The sequence below is a fragment of the Ursus maritimus genome, unplaced genomic scaffold, assembly GCF_017311325.1.
Source record: "Ursus maritimus isolate PB19 unplaced genomic scaffold, ASM1731132v1 scaffold_33, whole genome shotgun sequence".
In the NCBI taxonomy this organism is placed as follows: domain Eukaryota; kingdom Metazoa; phylum Chordata; class Mammalia; order Carnivora; family Ursidae; genus Ursus; species Ursus maritimus.
The window spans coordinates 1,694,010-1,715,057 of record NW_024425897.1 but is presented as its reverse complement, the minus strand read 5'-3'; the positions used below and the strand labels follow the sequence as shown (position 1 = coordinate 1,715,057).

The following is a 21,048-nucleotide window of genomic DNA, read 5'->3' as shown; positions in this document are numbered from 1 at the left end:
CCCCCGGGTGGGCCGGGGGAGGCCAGGTCTCGGTGGGGGTGGCAGCAACCGTGCCGAGCTCCGCAGAGGGGTCTGCCGTCACCGCTACCGCACAAGTAATGTCACCAGCCACCTGTGTGGGGGACACTCCCCTCGTTCCAGGGGGCCTCAGAGGGCACAGGTCTCCAGGGCTGTCACCTGTGCCCTGGGAGTGAGGTGAGCGCGGGTGCGCCCACGTGAGGACCTCCATCTTTAACGGGCTCAAACAACCGTGCCGAGCTCCGCAGAGGGGTCTGCCGTCACCGCTACCGCACAAGTAATGTCACCAGCCACCTGTGTGGGGGACACTCCCCTCGTTCCAGGGGGCCTCAGAGGGCACAGGTCTCCAGGGCTGTCACCTGTGCCCTGGGAGTGAGGTGAGCGCGGGTGCGCCCACGTGAGGACCTCCATCTTTAACGGGCTCAAAGGAGATTCTGTTGCGAGAACACAGATTTTCTGACACTTCCAGCGGGAGGTCTTATTCCTTTGCAAATTTTGTTTCTGTTTGTAATGTGTGTTTTCTTTATTGTGCTAAGTGTGGGCCTCTCCGGGAGGCGGAGTGGACGGTACTCACGTATTTCCACCCGAGCGTGGTTTTGCAGTTCTCACAGTAGATGTCTGCGACCGCGTGCAGGCCCGTGAGAAGGACCCTCTCCTCCGCGGGGCCGCAGCCCACGTTCACCCTGCGGCAGGAGGCAGCACAGCGCTGAGGACCCCGCGCTCTCCGCTGGCCCCCCTCCGCCCGCCCTGGGTGGTTCTGTCTCCAGCTAACCGCGTACCAGAGGCACTGCCCCCTGCCCACCACCACCTGTCGTGAGAAGAACAACTGTATTTCCCCAGGAGAAGCCCAGGCGGGCACAGGCTGCGGGGGCAGTGACCACGGCTCTGTATGGAGAGCGGTCAAAATCAAACCCACCACAATGGGTCACAGGCCACACCGCGTGTGGCAGCTCGTTCTCCGGTAAGAGCACACCCTTCCCCCAAATCCTCACACTAGAGACAGAAGAATTCCTCAAGACCATATGAAAACACTGGGTCATTCCGGCGGTGTCTGGTGGCTCAGTCGGTTAAGCGTCTGCCTTCGGCTCTGGTCGTGATCCCAGGGTCCTGGGATGGAGCCCCAGGTCGGGCTCCCTGCTCAGTGCAGAGTCTGCTTCTCCTTCTCCCTCTGTCCCTCCCCCACCCTACCCCGGCTCATGCTCTCTCTCTCTCTCAAATAAATACAATCTTAAAAAAACAAAAACAACACCACTGGGTCATTCTCGCCCACCGGGGAACTCTAGCTACATAGTCCGGCTTTGAGTAATTAAGTGCATGGACGGACAGAAGCACTAAGTGTGACCTGACCACGAACACAGCATGTCCCCAAGGCCGATGGCAGTAGTACTCACACAGAATTGAAGAGGTAGGCTCGTCCCTGACTTCCCTGAAAAGACTGCAAAGAAGAAAAAAATTTTAACACGTTTATTGCAGTAAGATGAAAAGTCTGGCACTTTGGGATGAAGGTGGAGAGCCTGTCTCGGGTCACGGACCTCAACACGAGTGGAGGGGCCGCCTCGCGGAGTGTTTCGATCAGGGCTCAGGAGGAGCAGTGACCCCAGGCCTCCAGGGCCCCGGACCCCACAAGGGACCTGGAAGTCACGGTGCTCCGAGAGCCCCAGAGGGGCTGCTCAGCGTCCTGATTCCCCCCACCATCAGTCAGAGAGTAGGGGCGAGGGGACGTTCCCATGCTTTCCCACTGAAATTTAAAGCAAAGCCGCATCCCAAGATGACCCCTTACTTGGAGGAAGGGACCTTCCAGTGACCTCTCCCCCAGGAAAGTGCCGTAAGCCAAGAGACAGCTTGCAGCACACTCATGTAGTCTGGGACGATAAAGGAGGCAGGATGGGGTACCGTCCGGTCAGTTCCAGACTTGGCGCCCGCACCCTTTACTCTCAGCAACAAGAGGGAATGTGAGTTCCCTCTTAGGCAGATGGGGGGGCTCGTCCGCTTCAGTGCCAGGCTCAAATGACTGAATGGAACACAGGGACCTCAAAAATAACCAAATCAAGAGAACTTTTTGGGGGGTGTTTTTTGCCCATCGCCGCAGCACAAATTCAAAAGACTGTGAGGGATGCTGACTGGAGCACAGGGCGACAATATCTAAATATAAGAGGCACACGCTGTGTGACCAGCCGGCCCATTCCTAAGAATTCACTGTCGAGACAAACCAACCGGAGGGCATAGGGAAACGTGTGACAAGAATGGTCAGCGGTAAGTGTTTGCAATCGCACAAAGGTGAGACCCACCAGCAAGTGAGCAAACAAGGGCACTCACGTTCAGGACTCACGTAGACTACTAAGAGGGGGACGGAAGCAGCTGGGCACAGGCGGGTGTGGGGAGAGGGTCACAAACACTGGGAAGTGAAGGAGAGCTAGCCATGAAATGCCATGTCGTGGGGGCCCTTCAATTAAAGGGAAAACCATAGGGCACTTGGGTGGCCCAGTCAGCTAAGCATCTGCCTTTGGCTTGGGTCATGATCCCAGGTCCTGGGATCGAGTCCTGCGTCGGTAGCCACGCTAAGCAGGGAGCCTGCTTCTCCCTCTCCCTCTGCCTGCCTCTCCCCCTGCTTGTGTTCTCTCTCTCTCAAATAAATAAAAACTGAAAAAAAGATAAAGGGAAAACCATGTTCTTATAGAGGAGGGACAGACCACATATGCCACCCGACTAATAGAGACAAGTGGAAGCGCCCCCGCGGGCCCCGGACGTGCGTTCACTGGAACAGCATGGAGACCCCCATGCTAAGCCACTGCACCAGTTCAGTTTGGGGGCTCTGTTACTGCGGCATAACCTGGCCTGAGGCTAACAGCATTTTGATTGAGATATACAGCTTTCAGACTTGAAAAAAAGGAAAGAAAGAAAAAAAAAAGAAAACCCTTTTTAAGAGTTTTCCTTTCAAGTGGCTTTCTAGAATTAGGAATTTTACTTGATGTCCAATTTAACAAATAATCAGCTTATGGGCTTCCCCACACATCCTTATCAGCCTTCAAGTCTGTAGACCCATTTCCCTAACTCTCTCACCTACTCTGAAAATCCTTTCCCCTCCCCCACAAACCCTTATTTACAGGGTTTGGATCAGTGATGTGGCCAGATCTGTGGTTCAGGTTTAGAGTCGGACCGGAGCGGGAAGCGGTTTCGGCTCCGGGGCGCACAGGCTCCATGCTCGTGTGCCGGCCGCGGCCCACAGGGAACACCAGAACCTTCTAACGACCAGACCCGCCTGCACCGAGAACGGCTCCCTCGGGCCAGGGCATCACCGCCGAAGGACAGGGACGGCCCCAGGAGCGGCTGAACCCCGTCAGGACCCCTGCCCTCGGACGAACTGGATCCTGCTCTGCGCGGGAAGGGCTTCCCCGATCGCCAGCCGGACCGCGAGCGCTCGAGCCGCTCGGCAGCCTGTGCCTGGGCCCCGGGGCTCGGCCTGACTCTCGCCGACACGCGCCGTGAAGGGCACGGCTCTCGCCGCCTGGCGGGCCTCTACCCCCGCGTGACTGGGGAGCAGCTTCACGGCTTCCGGGCTCGTCAAAGACGCATCCCGGACTCCTCGGGGCCCGCCTCCTCGCAGCCCTCACGGCACGTTCCAGAACGGAGCCCGCCGCCCGCTCAGGAGTCCCGGGAGGCCGCCAAGCCACAGGGCTCGCGTGCAGGCCCCGCAGCGGCTCGGCCGCCGGGGAACCCAGCCGCGCGACACACGGCACCTCGGCAGGCGGCCGACAACGGGCAAAGGAACCGCGGCAGAGCGGCGGAAACGCCGCCTCGTGTCCCAGTGTTTCTCTCTGGACGCTGGACGGCAAGGAGACGGCCGCGCTGCTGCCCAGTGAAAACCCAAGCAGACGAGCGATCTCCTGATCGAGGAAAACAAGAAGCCTACGCAGAGACCCCGGAGAGGCACAGCTTCCGGGCAGGCTTGGCTCTGGAAGGCGCAGGGGGTTCACACAGCCCGGAAGGCGGACCCGTGAAGATGGGGGCGGCGGGGCGGTCACGACTGTGCGCATGGGGGGGTGCTCGTGACCCTTGGGGATGGGTAGGAGAGAACTGGCCCAGCGGCCCGAGGGCACATTCGCTCATCTATCATCTTAAATGTTCAGAAGTGGTGGATCACAGACTTCACATACTGCCCAAAAGGAGTCCATGAGAAGGAACGGGGTACGTTCTCTGGACACCCCCAAGGATACGTAACGATAAGGGACGGGGCTGTTCTCTGGACACCCACGAGGCTGTTCCCAGCCCTGCAGAGCGCCCAGAGCAGCTGCTCTGACCCTGTTCACAGCATCCCTCCTGGGTATTTTTCTAAGAGAGCCAATTTCCCCCATCCCTCCCACCATAATCTGTTTTCTTCTTAAGCATTCTGAGTTAACATTTCTTCATTTCCTTATTCTTAAACTATTTCCACAGATTTTCTAGACTTCCTCTGTTCCTTCGATGTTTTTTGGTTTTACGTGAACTTTACTGCTCTCACAAGTAACCTACTCACCTTGCTCTTCGTGATTTTCTGTCCCAGCTGCCTAGCCCTCCAAAACCCACCCACTGCACAAACACCATGACCGACGTCACACCAAGATCACGGTGCAGTCACACTCAATCACGCACAAAGCTTTCATCAATGCTGCCCAGAAGGCTCTAGACTCCCAGGACACGACCGACCCAGGAAGTCATGTGATGGTCACATGTTTGTCTACGAAGCAAGTACGACCGTCGTTGAAGGGATTACATCATTTCCCAGACACAAACCACTTGCCTTGGAGATCAGCTCATCGTGATTGGCCAGGTGGGCTCTGCAGTGGACACAGCTATATGTTCGGTGACAGTTTGACAGATAAGCTTGGAAAGTTCTGGATTTTGTCATCTTCACCATCTCGGCTGGGCACTCCTCGCTCAGCTCAGGGCTGGCACTGGAAGGCTGGCAGCTCTGCTGGGCTCTCTGACAAAAGAAACACTCACAGATGGACGCAAGAGCCGTTGCTGCTCGCAGGATGTGTTCCACGGTGCACACATCTGGGACGAGAGAAAGGGTCACAACCTGTCAACGAATCAGGACGAAGCAGAGGGTTACGGACGGAGGGAAATACTTCAAGGCGGCGTGTTTAGGATGTGTGTCTTTTGAGGAATGGGAGGGGCGGGCAGAACCAGAAGACAGGATTCTTTAATTAGTCACTGTTTCACCATTCTTTTTTTTTTTATTAAAAGTTTTTTTTTTTTTAAGATTTTATTTATTCATTTGACAGAGAGACAGCCAGCGAGAGAGGGAACACAAGCAGGGGGAGTGGGAGAGGAAGAAGCAGGCTCATAGCAGAAGAGCCTGATGTGGGGCTCGATCCCAGATCGCCGGGATCACGCCCTGAGCCGAAGGCAGACGCCTAACCGCTGTGCCACCCAGGCGCCCCAAATGTTGTGATTTTGATGAAATTTCTCTAACAACAAAACCTAACTGTAGAACTTCCAAACCTACAAAGGGGCAGATTACCGAATGACAAAATGTCAATCTAAAAGGACGCGAGAAAAGGGGCGCCTGGCTGGCTCAGCTGGGGAGCGCGCATCTCGTGATCTCGGAGCCGTGAGTTCAACAATTCATCTAGATGCAATGAACAGGAGACATGCCTCAAAATGCAGACGCAGAGTGGCTGAAAGATTGGGCTAGAAACCTGGCTAACAATGTATTTGCTTTATGTATTATATGTATATGATTCACAATAAAGAAGTTAAAGTAGTGAAAGGATTGGGCGCCTGGCTGGTTCGGTCGGTAGAGCACGCGACTCTTGATCTCTGGGTTGTGAGTTCAAGCCCCACGCTGGGCATAAAACTCAGTTAAAAAAAAAAAAAAAGAACAGGATTACTGATTATAGTGTGTAAATATGGTATACTTATTACGTATTTATGTTACACTTAAAATACAGCACGTAAGTATATAGTACAAATATATTTATGTTCTACTATGCCTTTTGCTGACTGACAGAACGAACACAAATGATTACAGACAGAGAGGATGTGCACGATGTGATGAATGAATCAGACCTAAAGACATGGAGAAAACTGTGTCTAAGAACTGCAGAATCCACATTCATTCAAAGCACACATTTACAAAAGCCAGCACTACAAGTCTCACCCACCTTCCAAAAATTGAAAACACAGTATATTCTCTGACCGCAATACACTTAAGTTAGAGATCAATAAGAAAACATAACAAGAAAAATCTTCGTATGCTTAGAAATTCAGACACGTACTTCTCCACAAATAGATGCAAAGAAAATTCTGTGCCCATGGACTGGAAGAATACTGTTAAAATCCTCATACTACCCAAAGCAAGCTATAGATTCAATGCAATCCCTCACAAAATACCAGTGGCATTTTTCACAGAACAAAGGATCCTAACATTTGGATAAAACCACAAAGACCCCAAAAAGCCAAAGCAATCTGGAGAAAGAGGAACAAAGCTGGAGGTACCACAGCCCGTAATTTCAAACTGTACTACAAAGCTACAGTCATCGAGGCATGTGGCGCTGGTGCAAAAACGGCCACACGGATCAACGGAAAGAATAGAGAGCCCAGCACAAAACTCACGCGTGCGTGGCCAATCTCGGACAACGGTGCCAAGAATACACGACTCTCTTCAATAAATGGTCTTGGGGACACTGGACAGCTAGGCACAAAAGAATCAAACTGGACCACTGTCTTACATCATACACAAAAATAAATTCAAAATGGATTAAAGACTTGAATGTAAGACCCCAAACTGTCAAACTCTCAAAGAAACCATAGGCAGTAAGCTCTTCGACATCATTCTTAGCAATATGTTTTTTTTGGACCAGTCTCCTCAGACAAGGGCAACAAAAGAGAAAATAAACAAATGGGATGGTATCAAACTAAAAAGTTTTTCCATGGCAAAGGAAGCCATCAACAAAAGACCACCTATGAAATGGGAGAAAATATTTGCAAATCCTACATCTGATAAGGGGTTAATACCCAAAATATACAAAGGACTTAACACAACTTAAAAACAAACAACCTGATTAAAAATGGGCGGGGGGGGGTGGCTGGCTCGGTTGGTAGAGCATGCGACTCTTGATCTCGGGGCTGTGAGTCCGAGCCCCAGGCTGGGTGTGGAGCCTACCTAAAAGAAAAATGGGCAGAGGACTTTAATGGACATTCTTCCAAAGAAGACATCCAGATGGCCGACAGATGCATGAAAAGATAGAGGACTCAACATCACTAACCATCCGGGAAATACAAATCAAAACTACAATAAGCTATCAGCTCACACCTGTCAGATTGGCTGTTATCAAAGAGACAAAAAATAAGAGTTGGCGAGGATGTGGAGAAAAGGGAAGTGATGGAAGCAGCCCAAGTGTCCATCGACAGGTGCCTGGATAATGGAGGTGTGGCGTGTATACACAACGGAATATTACACAGTCATCTCATCAGGAATCTTACATGGATCAACGTCAACAGCACTACAGCAGGTGAAATAAATCAGAGAGAAAGACAATATCACACGATCTCACCTGTATGTGGAATCTAAACAAAAAAATGAAACAAAAAACAAAACAGAAACAGACTCACAGATACAGAAAACAAATAGTTGGTTACCAGAGGGGATGGAGGTGGGGGATGGGCAAAATAGATGAAGGGGATTAAGGGGTATGAACCTCCAGTTATACAATAAAGGAAGGCGTGGGGATACAATGTACGGCACAGAGAATGTGGTCAGTAACTTTGTAATAACTTTTTATGGGGACAGAGGATAACTAGATTTATGGTGGGGATCATTCCATAATGTACAAAAATATTCAATCAATACGACATACAGTTGAAACTAATAGGATATTGTGTGTCAATTATTCTCCGATCTTTAAAAAAGTATAATCTGAGGAGAGAAAAGGCATGTACTTCTATGTACCCATGGGTCTAAGAATGGAAATTAGAAGATATTTTTATTAATATTATTAAACAATAATAAAACAACTACTTTCTAGTACTTAAAGGGAAATGTATAATCTTATAGGATGTAGATTAGAAAATATAACAGGTGGAATTGATGAGCTAAACACCATCTTTTTTTTTTTTTTTTAAGATTTTGTTTATTTATTTATTTGAGAGAGAGAGTGCCCAAGTTGGGGTGAGAGGGAAAAGGAGAGGGAGAAGCAGACTCCTCGCTGAGCAGGGAGCCTGACGTGGGGCTCCGTCCCAGGACCCTGGGATCATGACCTGAGCCAAAGGCAGACGCTTAACTGACCGAGCCACCCAGGTGCCCCTAAACACTTATGTTTATTTATTAATTTTAATGTCTACAGCAGCTTTATTGACACTAGCCAGAAAGTGGAAACAAGCCAGATGAGCAAACAGTGGTGCACCCCTACCCTGGAGTACCACTCCTCTATAAAAAGGAACGAGCCATGAACATACACAACCACCTGAAGGACTCTTCAGAGGATTCTGCTACGGAAAGAAAAAAACAAAAAAGCCAACCCCCCAAACGTGACAACTATATTATTCCATTTATATAATATTCGTGAAGTGACAAAATCATGGAAATGGGGAACCGGTTAGAGGACGCTGGGGGTTAAGGGGGGGCTGAGGGGGGGGAGTGAAGTGGGTGTGGATGTCAGATGGCAACACAAGGAATCTTGCTGTGATGAGGCTTTTTTTAAATCTAAATTCAATTAATTAACATATCGTGAATTATTAGTTTCAGAGGTAGAGTTCGGTGATTCATCAGTCTTATATAACACCCAGTGCTCATTACAGCACGTGCCCTCCTTAAGGCCCATCACCCAGTTAATGCCCTTAATGCCATTACCCCATCCCCCACCCCTCTCCCCTCCAGCAACCCTCAGTTTGTCTCCTATGATTAAGAGTCTCTTATGGTTTGTCTTCCTCTCTGATTTCATCTTATTTTTTCCCCTCTCTTCCCCTATGATCCTCTGTTTTGTTTCTCACATGAGTGAGATCATATGATAATTGTCTTTCTCTGACTGACTTATTTCGCTTAGCATAATACCCTCTAGTTCCATCCACGTCATTGCAAATGGCAAGATTTCATTTTTGTGATGGCTGAGAATTCCACTGTGTGTGTGTATACACGCATGTATATATATCATATGTGATATATCATATGTGATATATATATCACATCTTCTTTATTCGTTCATCTGTTGATGGACATTTGGGCTCTTTCCACAGTTTGGCTGTTGTGGACACTGCTGCTATAAACATTGCGGTGCAGGTGCCCCTTCGGATCACTACATTTGTATCTTTGGGGTAAATACCTAGTAGTGCAATTCCTGGGTCATAGGGTAGCTCTATTTTCAACTTTTTGAGGAACCTCCATACTGTTTTCCAGAATGGCTGTACCGGCTTGCATTCCCACCAGCGGTAAACACCCATCTTTAAAAGTTAAAGTAACAGAGAAATAACCCAAAGAAAATATAAGGAAGGAAATGAACAGGAAAAAATGTAATGCAACACACAAGGAAAATATGGATATGCAAGAGAGGACCAAGAAAGCCAACGTTTGTCCTGGAAAAGACTGACAAAACTGGTAAAGTTTTGTTCGAGTGACTGGGGAGAGAGGTGGGGTGCGGGGAGAGATGGGATATAAGTAATAACGTGGCAGAAATGGAGAAGGGATATCACTTTCTTTGGATGAGATTTATGGGTAAGAGGATGTTGTGATCAATTTAATATATTTGAAAATGTGAACCACACAAATTCTTAGAAGAAATATGACTGAAAAACAGGACTCAGGAAGAAACAGCAAACCTCAACAACCTGATAAACATTAAAGAAACAGGAATGAACCAGCTAGCTTAACTTGATACCAAACCTTGATCAGGGCAGTGCAAGAATGAAATTCACTATAATTTTCTTCTCATGAACCAAGATGCAAACACCCTAAATCACTTTACCAAACAGAATCTAATACTATTTTTTTATTATTTTTTATTTTTTTAAAGATTTTATTTATTTATTTATTTATTTATTTATTTGACAGACAGAGGCAGCAAGAGAGGGAACACAAGCAGGGGGAGTGGGAGAGGGAGAAGCAGGCTCCCCGCCGAGCAGGGAGCCCGATGTGGGGCTCGATCCCAGCGTTTTGGGATCGTGACCTGAGCAGAAGGCAGGCACTTAATGACTGAGCCACCCAGGCGCCCCTGAATCTAATACTATTCTAAAAGGATAATAAAATACAATTAGGTTGACTTTATCACAGGAATACAAAATCATTTAATGTTAGAAAATGTAGTTCATACAATGTACCGCCTATTCTCTGAATCTGTTTATCTCAATAGATGTAGAGAAAGCATTTGACAAAATCTACCATCCATTCACAATTCTAACAACATTCCGTGCAGACTAAGAATATAAGGGAACTTCCTTATCTGTTGAGACATCTATAAAAATGAACCAAACCACAGTGAACATCATCCTTCGTGGGAAGACTCAGAAACATTCTCTCTGAGATCAGGACTGAGCCTCTACCGCCATTCCCACAAGCCCTAGCCCAAGTCCCAGGCGGCTTGGCAAGGCAACAAGGCATACGGATCAGAACGGAAAATACACACTTATGCAACAGTGTAGCAGTACAAAGTACCTAAGAATAAATTCAAAGACCTGAAATACCTTGACAGAGTAGAGTGTAAGATTTTCAGGGACAATAAGGAATACCTAAATAAGCAGAGATATACCAAGATCGGGACCAGAAGATATTGTAAACATACGAATTCTCCCCAAAGTAATTTTTATGTGTTTTTTGTACTTTGTTTTTAAAGATTTTATTTGAGAGAGAGTGTGTGTGCGTAGGGGGAGGGGCAGTGGGGAAGGGAGAATCTCAAGCAAACTCCATGTTGAGTGTAGAGCCCGACACAGGGCTTGATCCCATGACCCTGAGATCATGATTGGAGCCGAAACCAAGAGTTGGATGCTTAACCAACTGAGCCACCCAGAAGCCCCTAGATGTTATTTAAGTAATTTCTACACTCAACGTGGGGCTCAAACTCATGACCTCAAGATCAAGAGTTGCACGCTCTTCTGACTCAGCCAGCCAGATGCCCCCCAACAGAATTTTTAAATTAAATGCAATTCAAATCAAAATCCAGAAAAGATGTGTTGGGGTGTGTGTGTGTGTGTGTGTGTGTGTGTGTGTGTGTGTGTGTGTATGCACGCATATGCAAGCCAGGGACCCAGTGAGAGGCAGAGACTGGATTCTAAAACTTATCCTAGAAGGGTCTATGGGGGAGGGAAAAGTTTTCCTCAACCCTCTTGGGGTCCCTGGCTGGGTCTGAACATTAAACTGGCAAAGACGGATCAGCAGGAGATACGCACAGAGATTTTATTGAATGTTTCCATGAACATGGGACCCTTCGCAAGAGAATGGAGAATCAAAGCAGCAGCAGAGCAGGAAGCTTTTCTACCATTTAGTCAAAGAAACAATTTATTCATGAAGAACTGACAAGGCAGAGGGCTTTGGTCGAGGGGGTAGTCCATGGTGGAAAAGTAACTAGAAAGATAGGGCAGGTTTAACAAGGTTGTGCAGAATTCTTGGCCTCGAATTCCCTGTCTCTGGTGATAAGAATATCTTCGCTCCTCCTGGCACAGGGAGGACCCCTTTCCCGGGGGGTCTTATGACCTGTGTCAGGGAATAAGGGCAGAGGGGGAGATCAGAATGACCTTCCTCCTTCTGTCATTTTCTCAAAGTCCTCCAGCTTAAGACACTCCATATGCCGAGGTGACATGTTTTGGGGTAGTGCGTCCTGAGCCCCATCGTGCCAAAGGTCAGAAGTAGTGAGGGCGCTCTTGAAGAGCGCGAAGGAAGCCCATCCCCCACCTGAGTCTGACCGAGAGCAGTCCTGCCGTTTCCATAGTCATGGAGGCAGAGCGGTGCCGGCAGGGGACGGGAAAACAGGTCGATGGGACCCAAAAGAGAGCCTAGAAACAGACCTATGCATAGACCAGATACCGCGACAGTGAAACTGCAGCTCCCTGGGAAACAGACGTTTCCAAAAACTGGTGCTGGACGTTAGGGACACCCATCCACAGGAAAAGACCAAGTTGGATCCTATTTCATACCAGCAATGACAATTAATGGTTCGTCCCATTTCCCAACAGAGAAAATCAGCTAGCAAGAATATTGTGGAGGAAGTTTCCATACAAGGGGCACACACCCACGCCTACACATCTGTCCTCCAAAATGAAGCTCTGGTTCTTTCTCCACTAGAAGTTTTCTCAACCAAGGATTAAGGGAGTTCTGAAGAAGTCTGATTATATTTGATAGTCCCCATCAGGGATTCCTAAAACCACCTTTTCAAGCCATCACATTAGCCCCAACACATTTTATCTGCTGCCCCCAAGCCACTGGGCACTCTCTGAATTTGAACCCTGGCGTCCCTCCCGTCTTGGCGGCAGGTTGTGGGGGGGGAGGATCAGCCTGGATGCATCCCACCGCAGCAGCCCAGCTCCCACCCGTGTCCCACACGGGCTGCATAGACACCATCAATCCACACGTGCACCACCCCCCCAATTCGGTGATGACCCATAAGGGAGAAAAGAACCTCCTCTTCTTTTCTTTTTTAGTAGGCCCCACACCTGAACTCACGCGCTGCGATCCAGAGTCCCGGGCTCGAGGGACGGAGCCAGCCAGGCGCCTCCTGACCTGACTGCTCACTGAGCTCATTTTGAGTCGGCTTTAAGACCTTCACCTGAGTTTCTCTCTCTTTATCGAAAGGAGCCTTCAGTTGTGCCCCTTCTCTGCTCAGACCCCCTCTAATGAAGGTTCCAAAAGCACATGGTGAAAGGGGCCGAGAGTCCGGAATCCCAGACTCTTCCCGGGCTGGCCCGTCAGGTCTTGAGAGTCCTGCCCCTTTAGTGGCAGAAACACTGTTCCCCGTGACTGCACGGAGAACCCGCCGACGCTGCCCTCTGGCCTGGAAACAAGGGATTTCAGGGCGCCTGGCTGGCTAAGTTGGCAGAGCGAGCGCCTCTTGATCTCGGGAGTGGTGAGTTCGAGCCCCACACTGGGTGTAGGTCCCTTTAAAAAAGTGACTTCACTTGTATTCATAAGAACAATGGGGGCAACACCTCTCACTTTCAGCTCGCACGCAGTTCCCTTTGCATGGGACCACCCCTTCCGAAGCGGCAGCTTGCCGAGGCCCTTCTGCTTATCGGCCTCGCTCCGTGGGGCGCCTGCGCCCTTCCGCAGGCCTCCAGGACGGCCTCGCCCCGGGGGACCTGAGCCCGAGGAGCGCCGGTGTCCGCAAGGCCCGTCTCTGCGGAGCAGCCCTGCTCGCAGGCTCCCGTCACCTTCGCGGAGCCTCGTCCGCGCTCAGGCTCACGGCAGCCCCTCCACGGCGGGAGGGCGCCTCAGGAACACCCACTTCACCGGCTCCATCCTGAGCGCCACCCCGTCACCATCCGGCGGGGGGTTCCTGGCAGAGCCACGGCCAGGCCTGGTCTGGGGGAAGCGTGTCAGGCTGTGTTTTCACCAGGCTCTTAACCTGGACATCCACTGCGGCCCTGGCGAAATCACGTCCAAGTGTTCAGGCAACCAGTGTGCAAAGTGGGCTTTTACAACAAGATCTCCTGGCAAGTTAGGGGCCGCTGTGACGTGAACAAAAGGCAAGGGGACGCAGTGAGCCGTGTTCGCCACAGGACACTGTTTCCCCTGGGTTTGGAGGGCAGCCGCCATCCCCCGGAAGATATTACTGTGGGGTAAGTTTTTGGAGCAAAAACAATATTCTGGATTCCAGAAATTTCTCTCCTAAAATAAACATGTATATTGGGGCGCCTGGGTGGCGCAGTCGTTGAGCGTCTGCCTTCGGCTCAGGGCGTGATCCCAGCGTTATGGGATCGAGCCCCAGGTCGGGCTCCTCCGCTGGGAGCCTGCTTCTTCCTCTCCCACTCTCCCTGCTTGTGTTCCCTCTCTCGCTGGCTGTCTCTCTCTCCGTCAAATAAATAAATAAAATAATAAATAAATAAAATAAACATGTATAATTATTTTAAGAGAACGTGAATCAGGCCCATGTCCATATGGTGCTGTTACCACACTTCTAAAGACAAAAACATGAGAAATAAAGCCCCAGCCAAGCAGCTCTGACATTTCCAGGATGGAGTGGAGGCTCCCGAGAGCCCCACACCCTGGGACACCCATTCTCTCTACTCCCCACGCCACCTCCTCACACCGCCACGACATGGCAGATGGGCTCAGCCCCAGCCCTCCACTTCCCCGGGGAGGAGGAAGGGAGGCACCAGGCACACAAAGCGTTCAGCCAGAGTTCATGGCGAAAGTGGGACCCCAGGTGGGTGGCTCCGGCAGGGACATCCACATCCTCCACGGAAAAGGGAACATGGGGGCTCTGCACCAAACACACTGGCAGCAACCCTCAGAGGTGGGGGTTCCTATTAGTCCCACCGTGCAGATATGGAAACTGGGGCCCAGAGAGGTTAACCAACCTGCCAAGGTTGCACAGCTAGTAAGCTGTGGATTCAAAGCCAGAGTCTACACCCTGGACCACTGTGCCTGCAGACAAATGAACCAGAGTGAACTTCACTCATCGATGCAAATTAAAGGCGGTCTGGTAGGTCTTACAACCTAGCGGGTGGGCAAAGATTTTTAAAAAGTCGCTATCACCACTGGCGAGGGCTGGCTGGGATGTAGCCATCTGGTAACACCTATCTGCGCTCCTGGGCGCACACCCCTGGACCTCAGCTGGGGGCTAGGAAGCACGGGGAAGGTGCCTTCCTTTTCACCATCTGCCTTTTGGTAACTAGACTTTTTAAAAATATTTTATTTATTTATTAGATTGAGAGAGAGAGAGAGAGCACAAGCACGGGGAGTGGCAGGCAGAGGGAGACTGTGGGACCCGATCCCAGGACCCTGGGATCATGACCTGAGCCGAAGGCAGACGCTTCACCAACTGAGCCACCCAGGCGTCCCGGTAACTCTAGATTTTCGATACCAAATGTATGTAACTCACTCACACAGGCACAGAAAGACCTGGAAGGATTCACGTCAAAGGGCAATAGCAGGAGTCCAGTTTGCCTTTGGCAGAACCAGCTTCCCCTCACACACACGGCCTGCCTTCTTACTGGAGTCACAGATGAAACATTTTTCTCCACACATTTCAGGAGCTGCAGGCTTGGTGATCAGCAGACCCCCTGGAAGGGGCAAGATTTCTTCAGTCCTACCACCTGTCCGGCTGCCCCCAGATAAAGCCCCCACAGCCTCTTGGGAATCTGGGCAGGGGTGTCTGGGCAACTTCAGCACCCCGTGGCCCGGCGCCTCTGCTCTCCAGGTCCTAGTCCTCACCCCTCCTCCCTCCTGCCTCAGGTCCTGCCTCTGCCACCAGTCTCCCGCAAGACTGGCTAATGTGTGTGCACTGAGCCCTTTTCCAACAACCTGTAATACATTCTTTTGTATTTCTCCCATGAGTAACAAAGTCCCCCAGAGTCAGGGCCTAGGGACATTTCCTAGCAGAGGTTACTGGCCTGCTTGCTAACAACAGGAAAAGGACCAAGGCACTAGCTACAACACACCGCTGCCCTTCTCATTTGAAAAGGTGGGATCCAGAAGGCTGATGGAAGCAGGACAGAGGGTCGGAATCTTCAGCTGTAATTATTTAACCACATGCTAAAAAGGACATAATCAAATATTTGAAGGCCTGTGTTGGGGCAAGAGAAGGAAAAACCAGAGATGCAAAGAGCAATCGAAGGGGGCCAGTGCTCTCGGGAGAGAGTGCCCCCACTGGGAAGCCAGGTGACAGCACGAGGGAGCCAGGAGGTGAGGTCTGGCAAGAGACAGGCTGCCGGGCGTGAGGGCGGACAAAGCTGCCAGAGCGCTTGACTCAAACCGTGCCCCATGTTTCGTGGCTGTGGAACCTCAAGCCAAGCTGTTGCTTTATCTGTAAAATGTGGGTAAACTGCGATTCACAAGGTGGTCCATGCAAGAGGTCATGTCACGGTTACAGTAGGACAGAGGGACAGAGGGTTGGCGGAGCGCCCCTCCGCACCTCACAAGCCCCACCTCGAATCCTGGTCCTGGTTCTGAGGCTCTTCAGGTGCTGGATTAAGGTGCCCTTCCCCGGGTGTGGACAATAGCGGGTTGGCTCCAGGATTTCCATTCCACTATCACCAGCAGACAGCTTTTCAGAGTGCCCCAGGGTTTTGATCACAGGAGGAATGGGGACTTCTTTCCTGAATCCACCTCACGCTGTCCTCCCCAGAACGCTTAGCCCTCCATCTCTTGGTTGTTCAGAACTGTCTCCAACCTCTCCTGAAATCTCATGTCAAAATGTCTATTCCCCTGGGGCGCCTGGGTGGCACAGCGGTTAAGCGTCTACCTTCGGCTCAGGGCGTGATCCCGGCGTTCTGGGATCGAGCCCCACATCAGGCTCCTCCACTATGAGCCTGCTTCTTCCTCTCCCACTCCCCCTGCTTGTGTTCCCTCTCTCACTGGCTGTCTCTTTCCTGTCGAATAAATAAATAAAATCTTAAAAAAAAAAGTCTATTCCTGAGAGGTTCTGCTGATTAGCAGCTCTAACCACTTTTCTACAAATGTAAAACCAAATGAACCTCGAATGAGAGCATCACAGAATGGTCTGAAAGGAAGATTTCTATTGCCTTTTTTTGTCTTTTTCGAAGTTTTCGTATTTTTCTTCCAATGTATGCAAGTCGCTACTGAAGTTACATCAGGCACCTAGATCTAACAGAACACGTGGAAAAGGCAAAATCCAAGACCCGGCAAGTTGAGAACAGATGGGATTACGCAGTCTGACGTGCCCTCGCAAATTAAAAGGGATAGCAGTAAACAGGCAAAATGGGCTTAGATAACACCAGGAGATTCCTCGCTTCTTTGTGTTTGAATCGGGGCTCCAAGGTTAACAGAATCTGTGTTATTCAAGTTTAGCCAAGTAGCTTCTTGAAATGCCAGTTCTGTATCTTCCTGGCATTAAACCCACGCAGGCAGATTCTACTGGCAATCTGACCTCAGCGTTCCAAGCATTCCCAGCGGCTGAGGATTGGTTTTGCCAGCTCCGTACGTCAGAAGGGCTCTGTGAGGCCGAAGTGGTCATGTATGCTACCGAGTAACTAAGAATACTGCTTCTTCATAGTCTAGTTTCCATTTATCAGTCTCCCGGGGGGAAAAAATACATTCAAACTCTATGGCAGCCCCTTGCCCTCTCCGCTTTCGTTCCTGCCCCTTGACACTGGGTCCTTGTGAAACTTAGGGACAACAGACAGGAAATCAAGAAGAGGCTTTAGAGGAACACTGCTTCCAACCTAAAGAGCTTTACACATGGCAGTGCTTCAAAAATGGTAAGATTCAATGTCCGGACTTCAGTTACAAGAAGGTCTCCATGTCAGTTGTTCATGTTGGCAGGTGCACCACAGCAGTGGAAGATCGTAACAATGGGGAACACAAGGCGTGGGGCATATTGGGACTGTCTGTACTATCTTCGCAACTTTCACGGAAATCTAAAGTTATTCCAAAACAAGAAGTTCGCTTAAAAAGCAAAGGCTATTTGGGACGCCCAGGTTAGCTCGGTCGGTGCAGCATGTGACTCTTGATCTCGGGGCTGTGAGTTGGAGCCCCGCATAGAGTGTAGGGATTAAAGATGAAATCTTAAAAAAAAGAAAGAAAAAGAAAAAGAAAGAAAAGAAAAGAAAAGGCTATAGCTCAGATTGGTAATTAAGATTATTCAGTTACTTTTTTTCTTAAGTGCCCAACAGAGCCAGACCCTGTGCTACAGGTCTGTTGTAGGACATGATTTTGCTGTGGTCCTACCTCTGAGAGGTTCCTGCAAGTAGAAGACACTCTAACCCTGTGAGATGCAAGGGGAGGGAGCATAAGGGTCCAGAAGAGTCTCAGTATTATCATTCCTCAAGTGTGCCACCTCTGTCACCCAAGAGCCTGGGGCTGGGGGGAGTGGGGAATCAGTGCCCGATTACAAAACTCAACCACCCCAGCATCCAGCACAGCTCCTGGCACGGAGCAGGAACTCATCTGCTAGAAGGGAGCAGAGGCTGGAGGTGCACAGGTGTGGGAGAGGGGCAGCTTGCTCAGGTGAAGCACCTGGAAGAGTTCCCTAGGGGAGGTAAGCCTCCTCTCCAGGTGTGGGTAGGAGTTTGGGAGTGAGGTGGGGGGAAAGTAACATTCTTGGCAAAGGAAACAACAGGTTAAAGTGTATATTCTAGCTAGAAAGAGGAAGAAGAAATGCAACTGAACAAAAAAGCTTGGGGGTGGGGAAACTGATGTCTTCCAAAGCCATCTCTCCAAAATGAAATCACAGGGTCTTGTTTGTTTGTTTGTTTTCATCCTGGAACTCAGCACATTATCTGGACATCAAAGATGTCAATCAGAGGCAGGCCTGGGGGAGGGGGACCCTACTTAGGTTTCCCAAGCTATGGCTTTTGCAAGCCTAGTGCTACAAGCGGGGAACTGATACGGAGGACAATTCATTTTAGTCACGATCTTTATGTGGGCAATCTGAAAACATCCCCCTCTTTTAATAAACATTCCTAGGAGCCCCCTTTTGTCCTCATTTCCCTCCCCGGTCGCAACATTATTTTTTAAAGATGGAAAAGCCTATTATTATCAGGCATCTAGTTCATTCTCTCATTTTTCCGTGGCTGAAGTGGGGAGGAGGCAGGGAAGGGAGGGAAGAAAGGGGGGCAAAACCAAAGATTAGGCTTTGTGGTCTGCTCCAACACGGAGTGAGCCAAATAACAACAAAAAATCAAATCAGAACAAAAACATCCACAGGTGCGGCCCGCTCGCGCCCCGCCCGCCGGCCCAGACGCCCAACAGGTGCCTCCGGGCCCTGCCCGCAGTCGCAGGAGCCTCGGGTCGCCACAAAGTAGCCGCCCGCGCAACAGTCTCCAGGCCCGCCCGTACTCACGGCCGCTCGGCGGTCCGCGCCCCAGCCCGCAGCGTCCATCCGGCCCGAGCCCCGGTCAGTGCGGGCTCGGCTCTCAGGCGGCGCGGGCGCGGCCCGGGACGCGTTGCGGCCGTTGGCGCCTCGGCAGGGCGCGAGGCATCCTACCGCCGCCGCCGCCCCGCGGGCCGCTTGCCCTTTGTTTTGGAGCCGCGGCCCGGCCGCGCCGCCGTTAACGGCCTCGCAACGCGGCGTCGGCCAATCAGCGCGGCGTCCCGCCTGCGCTCCGCCCCGTGCCCCGCCCCGCCCGCGCGTTCCCTCCCCGCGCGCTCCGCGCCTGGGAGCTCGACCGGCTCGCACTAGGCCGGCCTGGGCGGGAGCGCACGTGCCGCGGAGCGCGCCGTGCTCCCATTGGCCGGCCTGCCGAACGCGGCCTCGGAGCCAGCCTATGAGGGTTGAAGGGCCTGGGGGCGGGGCTCCGCGGGGCGGGGCGGGACGTGGGGGAGGGCTCAAAGAGGATCGCAGTGCGCAAGCGTGGGCTGGCGGGGACCGCGGTGCTCGGCCCAAGGTCTTTGCCCGCAGGCTTTCCCCGCGGTGGGGAGCCCGCGGGTCATTGGTTCTCTCCGCACGCCTGGATCGGCCGAGGGACTCCAGGCCCACAGCTTCCGGGGCCGAAGCGGGGCGCATGGGTAGGCCGTGCGCGGGACTCGGGCTTCCCTGGCCGGACCACTCGCAGACTCGGTCCTCAGAATACGGGGTCCTCCGCGCTCGCTCACTCCATCCATCCTCCCAGAACTCTCCAAGCCACTCTACCTGAGAACCTCTGTATCTGCATCTGGCTCTCCTCTGCTCCAGAACCCCCAAATCGGACTCGACGGGAAGCTGCATTCTCCGGGTGGCCCTCCCGGCCCCCCAGGCAGCCCGTCCCATCTTTACGTCTACACTCAGTACCCCGACGACTCTCATGTCATCTTGTTGGTCCCACAGCTTTCCTCTTTAGGTTGTTTCTTAAATTACATAATAATTTTTTAAAAACCACAGTGTCGAGGTCACAATGTATATAACATTTTTATACATGTTAGCATCCTTCAGATCTTGTTTCTTTTCCGCAATGCTGTGTCTCTTTAAAGATCTTTCAGCGTCTTTGGATGTGCATCTGATTTATTACTGTACTTAGAAGGTCTCTGAATATTGTCCATTTGTCAGAACTTAGCCATTCTCCTAGCAATGGCTCCAGCTCCCTCCCTTTTACAAAGCTGGCTGCAAAGTGGGAACGCATGATCGGTTTTCAGAAGCATTTTTCTGATGAGTGTTGGTATCTCTTCATTAATTATTAAGCCTTTCATATCTTCAATTTTCAACTTTCAGATCTTCAGTTTCCAACTGGGGGTAGGGGTGTTCCTTTCTCTTGTGAATTTTGAGATTCCTTAGATGGTCTTAAATATTAAGCTTTTGTTGTTTTTGCTTCCACAAATACCTTTTCTCAGCCAGTCCTCTGTTGAAAAAAAATCCTGATATTTACAGGAGTCAAAGTTTATATAATTTTGTATCCTGCTTTGAGAAGGGGCATTTTTCTCTTATTGCAGTTTTTAATGAATGATTTTAGTGGCTGCAGAATATTAAATTGAACATCCCCAAACAACTGTGTGGTGGTTAGGCACACCAATGACTTCTGCTCGGTTTCTTTGGATTCCTTCATTCTTTGGGAAAAATTTAGCACCAGGTTTCCTATTGTTCTTTGCATTGTGGTTCCTAGCTCCATTCTTAAAACACATCTTTCCCTTAAAATCTAAGGGATTGATGTATGTGAATCATGGAGGATCCTTCCAGTGTCCTGGCCTGTCAGCTCACTGTCCCCTCTCCTGCAAGGATCTTGTCCTCTGCATGACCCCCAAGATGGACCCCCTTCCTGACTCCTGACCAGTGCCTTTCAAATGTTTTAAACTATGACCACGGTAAAGAATACATTTTATGGGTACAAAGTTTCTGTTTGGGATGATGAGAAATTTGGGGGACAGTGCAGATGGTTGCACAACAATGTAAATGTACTTCACGCCGCTGTGGCTTTATACACTTAAGAACAGGTAAAACGGCACATTTTAAGCTTTAAAAACTCATTTTACATTAT

The 21,048-nt window shown here is 50.5% G+C and overlaps 1 protein-coding gene across 2 annotated transcripts in view; it reads right to left on the bottom strand.

The window, feature by feature from the left end:
* The window catches only part of YPEL1 (yippee like 1), a 23,026-nt gene extending 3,925 nt beyond the window's left edge, over nt 1-19,101 (bottom strand). Inside the window, exons 1-4 of one of the 2 annotated variants that reach the window (XM_040619539.1) lie at nt 18,945-19,101; nt 4,796-5,077; nt 1,410-1,453; nt 593-701 (exon numbers count right to left, since the gene is read on the bottom strand). In XM_040619539.1, coding sequence (XP_040475473.1) covers nt 593-701; nt 1,410-1,453; nt 4,796-5,077; nt 18,945-18,983 — 474 coding nt within the window. In that variant the 5' untranslated portion in view covers nt 18,984-19,101. The remainder of the gene's footprint in view (nt 1-592; nt 702-1,409; nt 1,454-4,795; nt 5,078-18,944) is intronic. The other variant, XM_040619540.1, reaches the window with a different exon arrangement.
* Nucleotides 19,102-21,048: the final 1,947 nt, after the last annotated feature.